This window comes from Lucilia sericata, unplaced genomic scaffold (genome assembly GCF_015586225.1).
Source record: "Lucilia sericata isolate MDLA Ls3-8-SP2 unplaced genomic scaffold, ASM1558622v1 Contig000480F_arrow, whole genome shotgun sequence".
In the NCBI taxonomy this organism is placed as follows: domain Eukaryota; kingdom Metazoa; phylum Arthropoda; class Insecta; order Diptera; family Calliphoridae; genus Lucilia; species Lucilia sericata.
In genome coordinates this window covers 206,994-225,195 of record NW_023994495.1, presented here as the reverse complement: position 1 = coordinate 225,195, position 18,202 = coordinate 206,994, and the positions used below count along the sequence as shown (strand labels likewise).

Below are 18,202 nucleotides of genomic sequence, written 5' to 3'. Positions count from 1 at the left end.
AAATTTACATTAAAAAGCGAAATACAATAACGACTCTCTTTAGAGTAATTAAACACTTTTGTATTTAAAAAATGTCACTTTACACTTTATATAATTTCATTACGGGCACTATATTTGGGCTATAATTCACTCCATGTAATGATATATGTATATAAGTACCCCTAGCTGAATTATATATTATATTTATACATCTGAACAAAATAAACATTTATTATATCCATATACATATACTTATTATACCCTTCAACTTCGTGAGAAGGGTAAATGTATATAAGTTTGTCATTCCGTTTGTAATTTCTATAATATAATTTTCCGACCCTATAAAGTATATATATTTGGGATCCTTATAGATAGCAGAGTCGATTTAGCCATGTCCGTCTGTCTGTGCGTATGTTGAAATCAGTTTTCAGAAGACCCTTAGATATCTGCGAGATCCGAATTTTCAATAATTATATCGGAAATCAGATCGAATAGAACGGTATTTAAAATCAGCCCAATCGGAGATATGAGTAAAAATCTGAGACCACCTCTGAAAATTTCATCAAAAATTTACATTTTTCGTGTATGCTTATACAAAAACAATAAACAAACAAAAAAAAAAAAACACAGTATCAAATGGTAATTTTTTTTGTTATTGTAATTCCTTGTTTGTAAACAGAAAGCAAAGAATGAATGAAAGAACGTTACGTTGTTATTGGCTAGAAACATGAAATTAAGTTTGTAGAGCCCGGATTAGGCGAGAACACATAAAAGTGGACTTTTTGGTACTTTTTCGTTCTACAAAAGGTATTTTTTGAATTTTCTATAATATTGAACTTAGAAACATGAAATTTAGCATGTAGGGCCTTGACTATGTAAAAACCTATAAAAGGGGACTTTTTGGTACTTTTTCGTTCTACAAAGGTACTTTTTGAATTTTCTATAATATTGAGCTTAGAAATATGAAATTTAGCATGTAGGGCCTTAATTAGGTGAGAACCTATAAAAGGTGACTTTTTGGTACTTTTTCGATCTACAAAAGGTACTTTTTGAATTTTTTATAATAGTGAACCTAGAAACATGAAATTTAGCATATAGGGCCTTGACTAGGTATGAACCTGTAAAAGGGGACTTTTTGGTACTTTTTCCTTGTACAAAAGGTACTTTTTGAATTTTCTATAATATTGAACCTAAAAACAAGAAATTAAGTATGTAGAGCTTGGATTAGGCAAGAACACATAAAAGGGGACTTTTTGGAACTTTTTCGTTCTACAAAAGGTACTTTTTGAATTTTCTTTAATATTGACCTTAGAAACATGAAATTTAGCATGTAGGGCCTTGATTAGGTCAGAACACATAAAAGGGGACTTTTGCTACTTTTTCGATCTACAAAAGGTACTTTTTGAATTTTCTATAGTATTGAACCTAAAAACATGAAATTAAGTATGTAGACCCCGGATTAGGCGAGAACACATAAAAGGGGACTTTTTGGTACTTTTTCGTTCTACAAAAGCTACTTTTTGAATTTTCTATAATATTGAACCTAGAAACATGAAATTTAGCTTGTAGGGCCTTGACTAGGTAAGAACCTATAAAAGGGGACTTTTTTGCACTTTTTCGTTCTACAAAAGTTACTTTTTGAATTTTCTATAATATTGAATCTAGAAACATTAAATTTAGCATGTAGGGCCTTGGTTAGGTAAGAACCTATAAAAGGGTACTTTTTGATACTTTGTCGTTCTTCAAAGGGTACTTTTGGAATTTTCTATAATATTGAACCTAGAAATATTAAATCATGCATGTAGAGCCCGGATTAAGTGAGAACTTTTTGGTATCTTATAATTGGTATTTTTTTATTTTTTGTAATAAAATTCGTACTGACTGTTTTTTAACACATCATGGTGAAGGGTATATAAGATTCGTCACAGCTGAATATAGAACTCTTACTTGTTTTTCTAATTGTGCACAAAACTAACACTTAAAATGACAGCCAAATTGTTCAGTGCTACCAAGTTAAACAAATATTTAATGTAGGTTTATTGTTTGTTTATGAATATCATAATTTTATTAATGGTTTTTAAGGCTAAAATGTTTTAACTAATGTGTGCATTAAAGCCAAAGCGTAAATGTTATCTTAAGACATTAATCGTTAAAGTATGGTGGTGTATATCCCAGCAAAAAAATTTTGAAGCTATTCAAGAAGAAGGGATACTTTCACGATTTCTTTTGTACGTATTCAATATAATGCGTTTTAAATACATTCCTATATTCTAATAAATTTGTCATAAGTGAACGCATGAAAAATTGCATCCAATTCACTCATGTAACTGTAATATAGGAATTGTAACATTTCACTGTAATTTGGTATTCTCTTAGGATTTAAAGGAAACGTGAATTTTAAACCAATAAATATTAAAAATAACATTAATTCTATTAGGTTTTTGTATATAATATTTGTTAAAATTCATTTTTAAATCTTAATACGAAAAGGAAAAAAACAAGTTGACTGACTATTTAACGGATTTGAAAATATAATGGGTATTTTAATGCATTTTAAAATCAGTCATTAATGTTTTATTTTGTTATCATACATAATTTTTATCAATATCACAATAAAAATTAATTTAAATCATAAAAATTAATTCATAGTACCTTCAATAATGCATTTTAAAATAAATATAGTGCACCAATGAAAATTCGCATTAAAAACATCGAATGTTCATTGGTTATAAGCACTCATTTTAATGACGAATTATTTTTCCAAATACGAACCCATGCTCGCCAATGACACGCTAATGTTAAAATCATGCATGTTTCACCTAAATATGAACCAGTTCATTATCAGTTAAACCCATGCATTTACTACTTTTTTTGCACGTCTTTTTTTGCTGGGATATTAATCTTATTATTTCAAATACAATAATAATTAGTTGCTTGTAATGATTTAAATATTTACTTAGTATATGTATATATTGTTACCTACAAGAGTCAAAAAAGTACTTGTATATACATTCCCAGCAAAAAAGACGTGCAAAAAAGTAGTAAATGCATGGGTTGAACTGATAATGAACTGGTTCATATTTAGGGGAAACATGCATGATTTTAACATTAGCGTGTCATTGGCATGCATGGGTTCGTATTTGCAAAAATAGTTCGTCATTTAAATGGGTTCTTATAACCAATGAATATTCGATGATTTTCATTGGTGCACTATATTTATTTAAAAATGCATTAATGGTATTTCGATTTAATTATCAATATTTAAATAATTTTTTTGAGTGATATTGACAAAAATAGAATAAGATAAAACATAACTAACTGATTTTGATTGGATTTAAATTCATGCAGAGGAAAAATACCCATTGTGTTTTAAAATCCGTTAAGCAGTTTTGGTTTTTTCCTTCTCTTATTAATGGACTTAATATTACTAATTTTAATGGACTTAATATTGCTAATTTTAACAAAAATCTAATAAAAAATTAATGTCACTTTTAATCTTTATTGTATGAAATGCACGTTTTCGTTAAATCTCCTAAGAGAATACCAAATTACAGTAAAATATTACAATTCCTATAGTGGAGTTACATGAGTGAATTTGGGTGCATTTTTCATGCCTTCACTGATGACAAATTTATTAGAATTTAGGCATGTATTTAAAACGCATTAAATAGAATACTTACTAAAGAAATCATGAAAATATCCCTTCTTCTTTAACAACTTCAAAATTTTTTTGCTGAGTTGATAAAGTTTTTAAAGTTTTAATATAATACTTTTGGAATCTAAATTTTACAGTTTTCCGGGTTACCACGGCCTCTATTGCTGGTCCGTTTATTTATACTTATTATACCCTTCACCTTCGTGAGAACGGTATATATATGTTTGTCATTCCCTTTGTAATTTCAAAATATAATTTTCCGACCCCATAAAGTATATATATTCTGAATCCTTATAGATAGCGGAGTCGATTAAGCCATGTCCGTCTGTCTGTCTGTCTGTTGAAATCAGTTTTCTAAAGACCCCAGATATCGTCGGGATACAAATCTTCAATAATTCTATCAGACATGCTTTCGAGAAGTTTCCTATTTAAAATCAGCAAAATCCGTTCATAAACAACGGAGATATAAGCAAAAATCCGAGACAACCTCTGAAAATTTTATAAAAAATAAACAACAACACTGCTTATTTATTGCCTTTGTATTTTGTTTTTGTTTTTTTGAGTATTTCGTTTCGTATGTTTGGATGGCTGTGTGTTTCATTGCCTTGTGTATATTGTTTTTGTTTCTTGGTACATTCAATTTCGTATGTTTGGATGGCTTGTGTATATTGTTTTTGTTTTCTTGGTGTATTGAATTTCGTATGTTTGGATGTCTGTTGGTTTCATTGCGTTGTGTATTTTGTTTTTTTTTTTTTTTTTTTGTATTTCGTTTCGTATGTTTGGATGTCTGTTGGTTTTACTGCCTTGTGTATTTTTTATGTGTGTTTATTTCGTTTAGCGTTGTTGTTGTTCATTATATTTTGCTATTGCTATAATAATGATATAGTCGGGAAAATTAATTTTTAAATATACTATGGTGAAGGGTATATAAGATTCGGCACAGCCGAATATAGCACTCTTACTTGTTTTTAAGTCCTTTGGTCCATGGAAATATTAATATTTTTTGTCGAACATTTTGTAGAACACCGAAAACACTAATAATACCTGTTTTTCGCATTTCCCCCATTTTTAACCCCTTCTACTTTCGTAAAATAATTTAGACTACATAGATCTATCTAAACTAGTGGCTGAAACTAATGCAATTGATGTTCCATTAATGTCGAATTGTCTTATTATATTACTAACTAAAAAATAATTAAAAATTTCAATTTTTTTTTTGTTAAATATGATTTAAATACTCAGAATAGAATTGGCAAAAACTAATGCAACTTCTTCATAAAATTTTTTTAAATTAATTATACCCTTCACCTTCGTGAGAAGGGTATATACAGTGAATCAACTAATTTTTTTGCCTACCTTTTTTTTAAGAGAATTTTATTTTTTGTTCATAAATAAAATTCAAAAAAACAGGTAAACGGTAAATTTATGTTTTCTAATTGAAAATAGAGATTGTGTAGAATGGGAAAACCAAGAAAAAAATATTAAAATAAAAATTTTGGTGCATTTGTTGTTGCATTTTATTAATTTTCATCAGAATTTGCACGTCAATAAAGTATTTTGCATATTGAAATTTCCAGTTAATTTCGTTGGGTTTTTCAAATTATTTTTTAATTGCTTTTTGGAATTTATTGTTTTATTGTTAAAAGGACACGTGTTAAGTATTTTTCAATTGGAATTTTCAAAAATCATATCCTTATTGTGTGATATAACATGTAATAGTTCTATAGTGGTATACGGTGATATCCCCATACTTAGAGTGGCTAGGATGGTACTTAGTGTAAGCTTTATTGAATAAGAATCAATATTATACAATTCTAAATAAAATTCACACAGTACTCCCCAAATAGATGGGGTTTCCGTAATGTAGTTTTTGTTTATCAATACAAAATGACCAAAAACCCATATTATTTTTGTTATAATCTATTGATTTATACCCCACTAAAATTTTTTTTCTAGGTCCAAATCCATTGATTTCCTAATATATCATGTATCCAATTCAAAATTACCTATTATTTTCGAAATTAAATCAAAGAAACGATAGATTTCATGTTAAGTCAAATATTGAAAAATTCTTATAGGTATATAGGATAATAAATCGGTTAAGAAATGTCCAAACTTAGTCGTTCCACTACTAAAATATCTAAAAAAATATATTCTAATATATAGGAGTAATAAAAATATAAAATTTTATAAAATAATTCAGCAATATTAAAAAAATGAACAAAAAACCTAAAAAAGCAAAATACTTTATCGACCTTAAAAATTAACAATACGTTCACATTTTATCAAAAATCTCGTTAATTAATATCACGATTTTACTTTTTATGGTAGAAAATTAAAATATAAGATATTCTTTAAAAAATACAACAAGCAAATTGCTTTATTTTGCTAAAAATATTTGTTCAGATAAAGTTTTTTCTTAAAATTTATAAAATTTTACATAGGCAAATTACTTAATTGATTCACTGTATAAGTTTGTCATTCCGTTTGTAATTTCCAAAATATAATTTTCCGATCCTATATATATATTCTGAATCCTTGTACATAGCGGAGTCGATTAAGCTATGTCCGTCTGTCTATATGTCTGTCCGCCTGTCTGTTTAAATCAGTTTTCAGAAGTTTCCTATTTAAAATCAGCAAAATCCGTCCATAAACAACGGATATAAGAGCAAAAACCCGAGACAACCTCTGAAAATATCATAAAAAAGACAATTTTTTTCATGCTTTGATAAATAAGCAACAACAACACTGCTTATTCATTGCGTTGTGTATTTTGTTTTTGTTTTTTTAGTATTTCGTTTCGTATGTTTAGATGACTGTTTCATTGCCTTGTGTATATTGCTTTTGTTTCTTGGTGCATTCAGTTTCGTATGTTTGGATGGCTGTATGTTTATTGGTTTTGTTTCTTGGTGTATTCATTATGTGAACCGATCTCCAATGATCCAAAAGAATAACATGGGGGTTCTGATCAGGAGATCGATGGATCATTGGAGATCGGTTCACATAATGAAATAGAGAAACTAAAAGGACAATTTCTTTGATTGCATAAAATACCCAAGGAAGACCATTTCAAAGGATCAAGTAATGCTCATAAAGGCTTCTATGACTCCCAGATGTGCTCCTACTATAAAAAAGTATGGATATGCTATAAACTCTTATATGAAAAATTTATTTAAAAAATGTTTATGAAGAAGTTGCTTTAGTTTTTGCTAAAACTAGTATGAATTTTTTTCTGTGTATTTAAATCAAATTTTAGAAAACAATTTTTGGAAATTGTTATATTATTTTTTAGTTAGTAATATACAGTACTTAAAACCAGAAACAATTTTAAAATATTTTCAGCGTGGAAAATGTTATAACCACTAGTTTCAGCCACTAGTGTATGTGCGTCAACCACGCACAAACAAATAAATAAACTTACAAAGACCTGGTAAACCAGAAAGTAATATTGGAAACCAGTAGAAACTACTTATTTTTTTATTTATTTATTTATTCAAACAGTAATACAAAAAAAGCCTCATTAAGGCCAATAAAACTTATAATACAAAGGTATTTTTCTGAATATTATTTAAATACAATTCAATGAGCAATAAGTTTACAAAACATTCGAGTTTATTGATTGATTCCCCTGATTTAAAAGCAAATTGTTTTATGTAAAAGTCTTAGCATATCGATCCCAAAGTAACAGATAAAAATAAACGTATATGTACATTTATATAATCACTAAGTTTTAATTAAAAAAGAAAAATAGTTATAGAACTAAAATCATATGTTAGAAAAAGTCGATAACAATTTTAGGCGAAATGCATTATTTTTGGGGCGAATAACTACTTATTTTTGTTCGACGGTATCTCTGATAGTTTCTCAGAAACTATTGGATATATCGCAACGAAATTTCACACGTTTGGAGCTGAAGTGTTTTTGAGTTTTGAGTAGGTGGTCGAGGACAGAATGAGAGACAGTGGGTATACCCTCATAATTGATAATCTTGATTATTAAATTGAGCTGAAATTTTAAATATAACTACTTCTTGAGAAGATCAACCAAAAATGCCCTCATATGTGGATTATCTCTTTTGCTTTAAGAGATATTTAGTTTTAATTTTTTTCATTCTTAAATTTTCCCGACCTATTTTTAGTTTTTTTTTTAATATCCTCTAGTTTTCTTAAAAAATTCTAAAGAAAACAAAAAAACATTTCAACAGTTATCTTGTCCCTATAAAAAGTTAGACGCATTTAAAATTGCAACATGTAAAAAGTGCCCCTATTCTTTCTTCAATAGAAACAAATTTTCTTCAGGACTTTATACAAGTTTTATATAATCCGGAAAGAGAACTTAATGTAGAAGCGTGTAAAATTAAACTTGACTTATATAAGCGGACACTGCCCCCACCAGCCCTATCTAAACTTGGTCAATTTTGAAAAAAATATTTTGATTTGAATAAAATATTTAAAAAACGCAGGTTATTTATATAGCCATATATGTTCTTTATGCAAAATATTTTTACTATCGCACGGTAAATATCGTGTTCACTTTTATCAAAAAACTCATTTTTGGAGCACATTTTTTCCGCTTTAGGAATTTCGGTATTTGTGTCTAGAAAATGAAATAACTTGTAACGGTATTATTCTAGAAAGATTTGGATTTTTGTCCAAAATTTTGTTCCGACATCTTTACCCGTTCAGATTTTACATTAATTTAAAAAATCTCTATATTATGATCTTTAAACTTTTTCGTAAATGATGTTCTAATAAAATATCCGTTATATTATATATCTATTAAAGTTTAATCCCAAAGTCATTAAGTTTTCAATGATACCAAATACTTGAATAAAAACTATAAACTTAATCTCCAGAAAGTTCCCAAACTTATACTCCTTTTGATATTTTTAATGCTTTTTTATGATTTGCAAGCAATTTTCGCTTATTAGTCCTGCCCCAGAAAAGAAGAATTGTCTTTGGTGAGTCTCAAAAATTCTCCGAAAAAGCATTCAACAAATGTTTGTAGGGCCTTTCTAACTATATTAAAATGAAACTTACATCAAATCATGAAGCTATATATTAGCGTCGATATGTGGCCGTTTCTCTTTTATAATAAAAAATCACAATTTTTAAAAATAGGTCTCACAGACCAGCGCGCGCGTATAGGAAGTAACATAATTTGTTAACTATAAAATAAATAAAAAATCCCAAATTTAGTGTATACATATATATGATTTAAGCACACAAAAAATTCAACCAATTTCAATTCCTTTATTCCAATAGCCTATATATAATACTTAATACATATTTTTATAATTTTAATTTAATTTCATTTTAATTTATTTCCAAAATAAACCTAGCCTATTGGCCATGATCGGTTAGAAATTTGTACTTAAAATAATTTATACATAAAAAATATAATCATATAACAAAGAATTAAAAAATAGATTATTAATAATAAAATCAATTGTAAAATAATTTTGAAAAAAATACACTATCGGACAAAATAAAGTGCAAAAGTACTCATGTATATTCTTTCAGCGAAAAATCGGTTAAATGATTATTGAATATGGAATTTTTTTCAAAATCATTTAGTTTATATAATAAATAAAATAAAACTAAATTATTGTACTTACAATTTTTCTGTATAACATCTAAAATTAAAATAAATTCACTTTTTTGTCGGACAAAATAAAGTGTAAATTTTATATATCATTATTTAAATTTCTTGTATATCAAAATTTTTTATCTATTTTGGTTCTGATTTGAATATCTGTATCTACTTAAGCCATTTTGGTAATTTTGTTCTCCATTATTATTCGCAATCGCCTTCCCTTCCCCTTGCTATCCCCATATGATAATTTTCAAAAGAAATACGTTTTAGATCACTATTTCATCGGAATTTTTTGATAAATTGTGGTCCAAAATTAATCTATTGGATTTAGGGCGGTGCTCTGAGCAGGACATTGCAATTTTTCAGTGATTTTTCCTACAGAAATGTTATTTGTTTAACTTTATCAAGTGCTTAAGCTTATTATCTTGCCGAAATATAAAGTTGCCCAAGTCCATTTCGAAGGCACTGATCTTAAGATTTGACTGTAATATGCTTATATAGTGTTCATTGGAGCTTTTTGAATAAATTTCACCTAGGTTCCTCACACCTAACGTTAAAAATTGGACACATACGAAGAGTCAACTGACCCATACCTTCAATCTTTCACCAACATATTTAAAAGCTTAAAAATTTTTTCGATTTTAGTATTTAATTTCGTAATTTTTAGCTCAAATTTACGTAGTTGGTCAGATGAGTCCCAATTTCTACCGAAAATTTTGAAATGTCGACAATGAGTGTGAGTTAAGCCCTTCAATATACAAAATTTTAAAAACAATACCCCAGGTTTTAAACATTATGGTGGAGGGCTATCGGTATTGTTACATTATTCAACTTTAAGAGCGAGAATCTTAGTGAAAATCGAGTAAGCAATAACAAATGAGCAATTCACGAGCGTATTTAATAAAAATTTTGAAATAAATGCCGTAAAAATGGGTTTGGGAGACTTAATGCCTCAACCGATTCATGACTTCAAACATACGACTAAGGTCAAAAACATTATTGTAAGAAAAAAAAAAAACACTGAAAAATTTGAATGACCTGCTCAGAGCATCGCCCTAAATCTAATAGATTAATATTTGACCACAATTGATCACAAAATTCCGCTAAAATAGCGAACAAAAACGGATTTCTTTTGAAAATAATAGTATGGGAGAAAGCAAGGGAAAGTGAAAGCGATTGCGAATAATAATGGTAAAAAAATTACAAAAATGGCTTGAGTAGATCCAGATATTCAAATCAGAACCAAAATAGATAAAAAATTTTGATATACAAGAAATTTAAATAATGATATATAAAATTTACACTTTATTTTGTCCGACAAAAAAGTGAATTTATTTTAATTCTAGATGTTATACAGAAAAATTTTGAGCACAATAATTTAGTTTTATTGTTATTTTTGTAACATTGTATATAAACTAAATGATTTTGAAAAAAAATTCCATTTTCAATAATCATTTAACCGATTTTTCGATGAAATAATGTAGCATGAGCACTTTTGCACTTTATTTTGTCCGATAGTGTATATATTAAAAGTTGTACCACCAAAATTTAAATCCTAACTCAAAATGTCAAATTTCATCAAAACCAGCCAAGAAAAACAAACAAAATTTTTTCCATCGGATAAGCCATTTTTATTTTTATAGTTTTGATCTTCATATTGTTCTATTATTTGTTCATATACATTAGTTCTTTGCTTTATTTTCAATTAATTTATTTGGTTTATTTCCTATTCTGTCAGGAGTCTTTAAATTGTTTTTTTTCTGTTGAGCGAATTGTTCTATGGTTTGGACTCTAATTGCAATTCAATTGTTGTTCCTCTTATCATTTTGTTTATTATCTGTTGCAGTTTTTAAGGGATACTTAGTTTAATGTAATCATTGGTATTTCATTTTTAAATCATTCTTTGTTTTCAATATTTTGTGTTTTTTATATGTCACTCATTTTCTTCTCTTGCATCGTGGGTTTTAGAGGTTATTTGGTTGTATTATGGTCGTATATTCTTAGAAGAGTTAATGAGTTGTCATGGTGACATATTAGTGACTGACTGAATTGTTAGTCTTAGACATTTTGTTGAGACGTCTAAAATATTTTACTTTGTAGTTTTTATTTGCGGATAGTGTGTTGTCATTGAATTGGTAAACGGAGTAGGTTTATTTTTCTGGCAGATATTTTTTATCTTGACTTCTTGTCGTATTTTTCAATTGTTGTACTTACTTCTGATTACAATATTTGAATGTGGAGCTTGGTTTTAGATATTTGCTTTTTTGTGACTTTGTTTTCTATGTTGGGTAGTCATTCCTATTATCTTGTATAGCTAGGGGTGCGTTTGACTAACAGGCTTTCATGTTCTTGTTTTTTCAACTTTTTAGAGATTGGAGATTACATTTCTATATCTTAAATTGGTCAATTATTTTTATGGCAGGGATACAGTATCCTGACTTTGGTGTAGATTGTTTTTCTTGGCTGGTTTTGTTGAACTTCCATTATTAATCTTTTGGCGTTTTGAGTTAGGATTTAAATTTTGGCGGTACAACTTTTAATATTTTTCAAAATTATTTTATGAATTATTTTATTATTAATAAGTTATTTTTATTTTTAATTATTTGTTATATGATTATATTTTTTATGTACATATAAATTCTTTTTTTAAGTAGAAATTTGTGACCGATTATGGCCAATAGGCTAGGTTTATTTGGAAATAAATTAAATTAAAATTAAATATTGTGTTCATACACTTTGCAATAGTAATATAATTACGAAATATTATGTTATCTGATATCCTTAGTTATGCACAGTTATTGTATGGTATGGAGGACCTTTATTCAGGGTAGGATACAACCTTTTATACTCTGGTATTGAACCTCATTACCAAATAAGATAGAAAAATTTCCGATATTTCTGTAAAAGTGAGATTAAAAACCTTATTTTAATCTCACTTTATTTTTTATGCCGAATATTCAGGTATTCCAATACGAATGTGGTCAAAAACTCACCATAAATGAATCCAGGTAACATTACTACTTAGTTTATATAGATTAGAATTCCCTTTTTCAAATCGTTCTCAAGCTATCAGTTTAAAACACAGACAAAAGTTTGAAAATACTGGGTTATTTTCATTAATTTTAAAAACTGATCTCAAGTATTTCTCTAATCTTAACAATAGTTTTTTGGTTAAACAAAAAATACATATATCTTTATTTAATATTAAACATTTCGTACTATGTGAAAATCATTTCTACATTTAATGTTTTCTAAAGATTCAAGCAATCATATATATACATTCTCCAAACTGTTTGCTCATTTGTAAAGGAAACTGAAAAAATATATTATTTATTTTAAAATACTATTTTTATGTAAATATTGTATGTAGTGTCCGACCGAACGTTCGGGTACGGGTTCGGAGTTCGGTGAAAAGTGAGGTTTGGTCAATATTCGGTGTTCGGCGAAATTTTGACCGAACACCGAACGCCGAACTTTTTATAAAATGTTTTTTTTTATTATATTTTTATATCATCAAAAAGTTTTTACATCCTGCCTGTACAATAAATTTCGGATATACATAGGTACAAAACGCCTTTTTAACCGTTCGTTTTTTCGGCTGATTTGAAAAACTGTTAACCAGAAACTCATTAAAAAGCTAAGAAAAGTGAAACATTTAATTTGAATTATCTAGTTTCGATTATAAATCTTTGATTTCATTTGTAACATCGAAATTTTCTAGGTTCTTATTCTCAAACAATTTAGACATGTCTGTCAGTCAGTCTGTCAGTCTCTTGAAAGAACGGTAGGACCTAAACTATTGTTGCAGTTTGATTCGTATTCAAAATGGACAAAATCGGTTTACATTTGGACATGACCTCCATATAATGTTCGCTTTAGAAAATTACTAACGTTTATAACAGGCTTAAAAATGCTAGTATTTTTATGAAATTATACTTAAATTTTTTTATGAACCAAAATTTCATATAAATTGGCAAATTGAAATTTGCGAATTGTGTTAAGTATTGTATATATATTTTTTATTTGTTTAAAAACTTATTTTACTGATTCGATAAAATTCATTTTGATTTCGATACATATTTAAATATCATGATGAAATATTTTGACGGTATTTAATCATATGATATTTTAAAATTGTTACAATAACAATAATATGTTTAGACTTGAATCATAATTTTAATCATAATATGTTGCTCTTATAACATGGTTATCACAACCATGTTTTTTCTCAGCGTGCTCTTACTTTCATTTAAGAAAAGTTCGTGTTCACCGAACTTTAAAAACCGAATAAAGTTCGGGTTCGGCCGAACTTTCAAATTTACCGAAGTTCAGGTTCGGTGTTCGGTACCGAACGAAATTTTGAGTTCGGTCGGACTCTAATTGTATGTATTGAAAGGTTTAAAAATACAATATTTACAAAAGTTTATATTTTTTTCTATAATTTCGATAAACGTTATCTGATAGTATTTTAAAGTAGTGGTTTTGACAGCTCTTTATTAATATGTATTATAAATTTAAAATAATTTATGTTTTTATTATTATTATATTAACTAGCAAAAATAGAAATTATAATTGACAGTTTTTTTTTCATTATTTTTTTAGTACGTTCCGCAAAGTGCGGCAAACAATTCCCCAGGGAGATCAAATCAGCCGACAGCAGGTAATATTTATAGACAGAATCCTTCAAGTCCAGCAACAAGGAATAGATACGTTCATTCTGCCACTATGTATCCTGCAGTACATCAAAGCGTTGTATTGGGACAGTTTACAGCACCATATGCAACGCGCACTCCACAATTACAACAGTGTCAATATTCACCTCAATATTATCCGCAAATGTATTATCCTTACTATTTGCAACAGCCTCCACAACAACAACGTACGACAGTTAATCCGGCTGTCGGAGTTGGACTAAGCGGTGCTATGGCCGTACAACCGGGAGGTTCGGTTAGTGGCCCCACAGCACCTGGCAACCAGGGTCAGATACCTTTAGGTGTAGCACCAGTTGCTGCTAATACGGTTCTAAGTGTTGCCAATACATCTGCAGCTCAACCAGTTGGAATCCCTCCATTAGTTGGAATGCCACATCAGCCACCACCTCAACAACAGCAACAAAATCCGCCCCAAACGAAGGGGAAGCTACGTTCACATGCGTTGCAAATTATTCATCCTGTTACAAATAGAAATATTTTAGATGATTTGGATATCGATAAGGTAGTTATTACATTGAAAGCTATACTATAGACATTTATTTAAGTGTAATTTTTTAAATACTTACAGAATGAGTCGCCTACCGTTGCAGCAGGAGTTCAAGTAACATCATCTACATCTGGGCCAAATGTAGATACACCATTAGATACAGATATTGGTTCCTTAACAACTTCATCTACATCTATAAAATCGACTGTCAAGATACCTGAAACATCAAAATCACACACGGAAGTCGTGCAACAAATGGAAACGTCACCAGTACACCAATCTAGTACTGAACGAAACTTTAAAGGTAAATACTAGAATTATATTCCAATGGAAGCACGAATTTTTAACATTTTGTTAATTTTGAAATGTATAGTTACGTATTATAGACAAAATATATTTCTAGTTCACTTCTAACCCTTTTTTGTCAAAGCTGTATAATGGATCTTTGTGCTGAATACAATTAACTTCTAACCCCTGTATTAATAAATCGTTTATTTTAGGTTTATTACGAACTTTTTCCATACAAAATTCGTACAATTAACCAAATTTAGCATTTTTAAATCTGATGTAGGAATATCGCTTGATATTTTTTTTGGATGGGTTCTCATTTCCATACCGTCAATTGAAAATTAAGATCTTAGTTCGGCTGAACCAAAGTAGTAATATTAATTCTATAATATTTGCTTTATCACTTACTTTTTTCGCTTGGAAACCAGTGCTTGTAATATTTAGACATTTTCTTTGTAATATAGTTTAATTGGCAAATTTTTAATTTTTAATAACTTAATTCACAAATTGAGAGAAAATACGGATGGAAAATTTGACGGCAGCTTGTTATAAAATATACCAGCGGCGGCTAAGAATTTGTTCTTTACAGAAAATTTTCTATATATGTATGCGTTTGTTATATAGAAAAATGTGTTTATTTTTTAGATTTGTTAGATAGAAAAGTATCTCTATATAAGTATTTTCTATAGAAAACTGTCATTATTACAGTTATTTTTATGAAAAATTGTTTCTAACAGTTTTTTTCAATTTTTATACATGAAGACAAAATCATAGCAACTCTTTTCAATTTGTCTGAAAAAGTGGCAAACTCAGTTCAAATGTTTTAAGAAAAACATAAGTTTTTGAGTCGGCGGCGGCGCGGCTTGACAAAACTTGGCTGGCGACCAGCCGCCGACGATTTGAGCCGAGACGGCTCTCTGGATGGAATTTCATTTTACTTTTTCATTAGACTTTACGTATGTAAAATGTGATCGTGGGCTCTTAACTGAGTAGCAAGAACACCCACCCAAAGTAAAAAAAAAAAAACATTTTTGAAAATTACCAAACTATTGCGTTAAATAAGGTTCCTTTTTGGTAGTAGAATAATAATTGTTTTTATTCAAGTGTGTATTTTTTAATCCATAAAATTATAAAGAACAATAAACAGTATTTAATAACTAATTCTTTAAAAAATGTTTTAGAAACAACTCAACAACTGCAGCAAACTCCAATTGTATCGGCAATGACAGACGCGCCATCTGTTGAAATATTCCCTACACAACCACAAAAACAGAAAACTAAAAAGTAAGTTAATCAATATTTGTTTTATTATTTATTTAATCTATGTATATAATTAAGTTTGTTAAATAAAAAACTAAATATGCTTGTCTTCGTTTAGTGTAAATATTTATTAATTTATTTTTTAGATCCCAAAATGTTACCGGCATGAAACAGGACCAAAACTTGAGTCAAGGTGAGTTCTTTGAAAATATATACATATGTAGTTAAAGATAACTTTTTTATGCCTATAGGAATATTAAGGATATGAATATACCAATATTATAATGATATTATTGATTGTTTAACAAAATATCGGCTCTTATGAAATTACAATTAAATAGCTTTAATTTTTTGATGATTGACACAGTATTGGTCATAAGTTTCATATGGGTCTAAAAATCATTCTGTCTTTAAACAGCCAGATGTAGGAAATATGGGCTTTCTTTAATAAAAGTATATTTTAGTTTTACTTTATTTGTTTAGCCATTCTTACTTTTAAAATCCTTTCAACTCACTACCGCTACCCATAAGATAACGTTATCGAAATTAGTCAAAAATAATCAATAAATATTAATCCTACAAATCGAATTTTCGAGGAATTTTAATTTATATTTACAAATGTAACTATAACTAATAGGAGTGCTATTCATATTCAGTTGTGCCGAATCTTATATACCCTTCACCATCAAAAAAGATGGAAGGTATATTGTTTTTGTCATTTCGTTTGTAACACATCGAAATATTCGTCTAAGACCCATAAAAGTATATATTCTGAGTCCTTATTAGATTCTAAGACGATCTTGCCATGTCCGTCCGTCTGTCTGTTGAAAACACGATTGAGTCTAAACAGGAAGAACTAGAGAGCTGAAATTTTGCACAGATATTTTTAGTTAATAAACATGTTTTATAACAATCTAAATCTCTTTGTAAAATTTTATAAGGATCGGCCCATAATTGACCCTACCCGCCATATAAGGCCCCTTCAGAAAATGACTTTAACGCTCATAACTATCTAGAGGAAGCATATAAACGTGAAATTCGGCATAAACATGTTTTATAAGAACCTAAATCTCTTTAAAATTTTATAAGGATCGGCCGATAATTGACCCTAACCGCCATTTAAGATCCCCTTCAGAATATTATAACTGGCTAAAGGAGGCATATATGGCGGTGAAATTCGGCATAAACATGTTTTATAAAAACCTAAATCTCCTTGTAAAATTTTATAAGGATCGGCCCATAATTGACCCTACCCGCCATATAAGGGTCTTTTAGAAAATAACTTTAACCCTCATAACTGTATAATGGAAACGTCTAAAGTAGGGAAATTCGGCATACAGATGTTTTATAGGAACCTAAATCTCTTTGTAAAATTTTATAAGAATCGGCCCATAATTGAACCTACCCGCAATATAATTCAGAAAATTACTTTAAAGCTCATAACTGGATTTTATAAGGATCGGTACATAATATAAGCTACCCTTCAGAAAATGACTTTAACTCCCAGTACTGCCTTAAAAGTATGGATACAGCGTTAACACTTGACACAAATATGTTTCATACAAGCCAAAATCTCTCCATAAATTTTTTTGATGATCGGTTCATAATTGACCCTAAACTCCACATAAGGTACCCTTCAGAAAATTACTTTGATGCTCTACTGACTTAAAAACTAGTATAGCGATGAATTTATAAATAAGTTACTTACACGACAAAATCTCTCTGCCAAATTTTATGAGGATCGGTTTATAATTGACCGAAGCCCCATATAAGGTCCCCTTAAAAAAATTACGTATACGACAACTTTTTTAAAAATACGAGTACATCGAAGAAATGCGAGATAACTAAGATTATTACAAGCCAAAATTTCTCTACCAAATTTAATGAAGATTGACACAAATATGTTTCATACAAGCCAAAATCTCTCTACCAATCTTTTGGATGATCGGTTCATAATTGACCCTAAACTCCACATAAAAAAATTACTTTAACGCTCACAACTGGCTTAATAGTAGCAGTGTAGTGGTGAAATTTATCATAAACAAGTTTTATAGCAACAAAAATATCTCTAAAGGAACTATTCCGAAAATCACTGTCTATATTATATGATAGTAAAATTAGTATCAAATAAATGAGAAGACCTTCTAAAATTTACTTTAATTTTTTTTATTTTTATTTTATTTATTTACGAAAAACCAACCGAGCCCATAGGGCCATATATAGTTG

General features: G+C 28.7%; 1 protein-coding gene across 9 annotated transcripts in view; it reads left to right on the top strand.

Annotated features, from left to right (window-relative positions):
- The window catches only part of LOC119605383 (eukaryotic translation initiation factor 4 gamma 3), an 89,660-nt gene that overhangs the window by 26,260 nt on the left and 45,198 nt on the right, over window positions 1–18,202 (top strand). For all 9 annotated transcript variants that reach the window (XM_037958450.1, XM_037958445.1, XM_037958444.1 and 6 more), the window contains 4 exons: window positions 13,832–14,443; window positions 14,510–14,732; window positions 15,898–16,000; window positions 16,123–16,169. In XM_037958450.1, coding sequence (XP_037814378.1) covers window positions 13,832–14,443; window positions 14,510–14,732; window positions 15,898–16,000; window positions 16,123–16,169 — 985 coding nt within the window. The remainder of the gene's footprint in view (window positions 1–13,831; window positions 14,444–14,509; window positions 14,733–15,897; window positions 16,001–16,122; window positions 16,170–18,202) is intronic.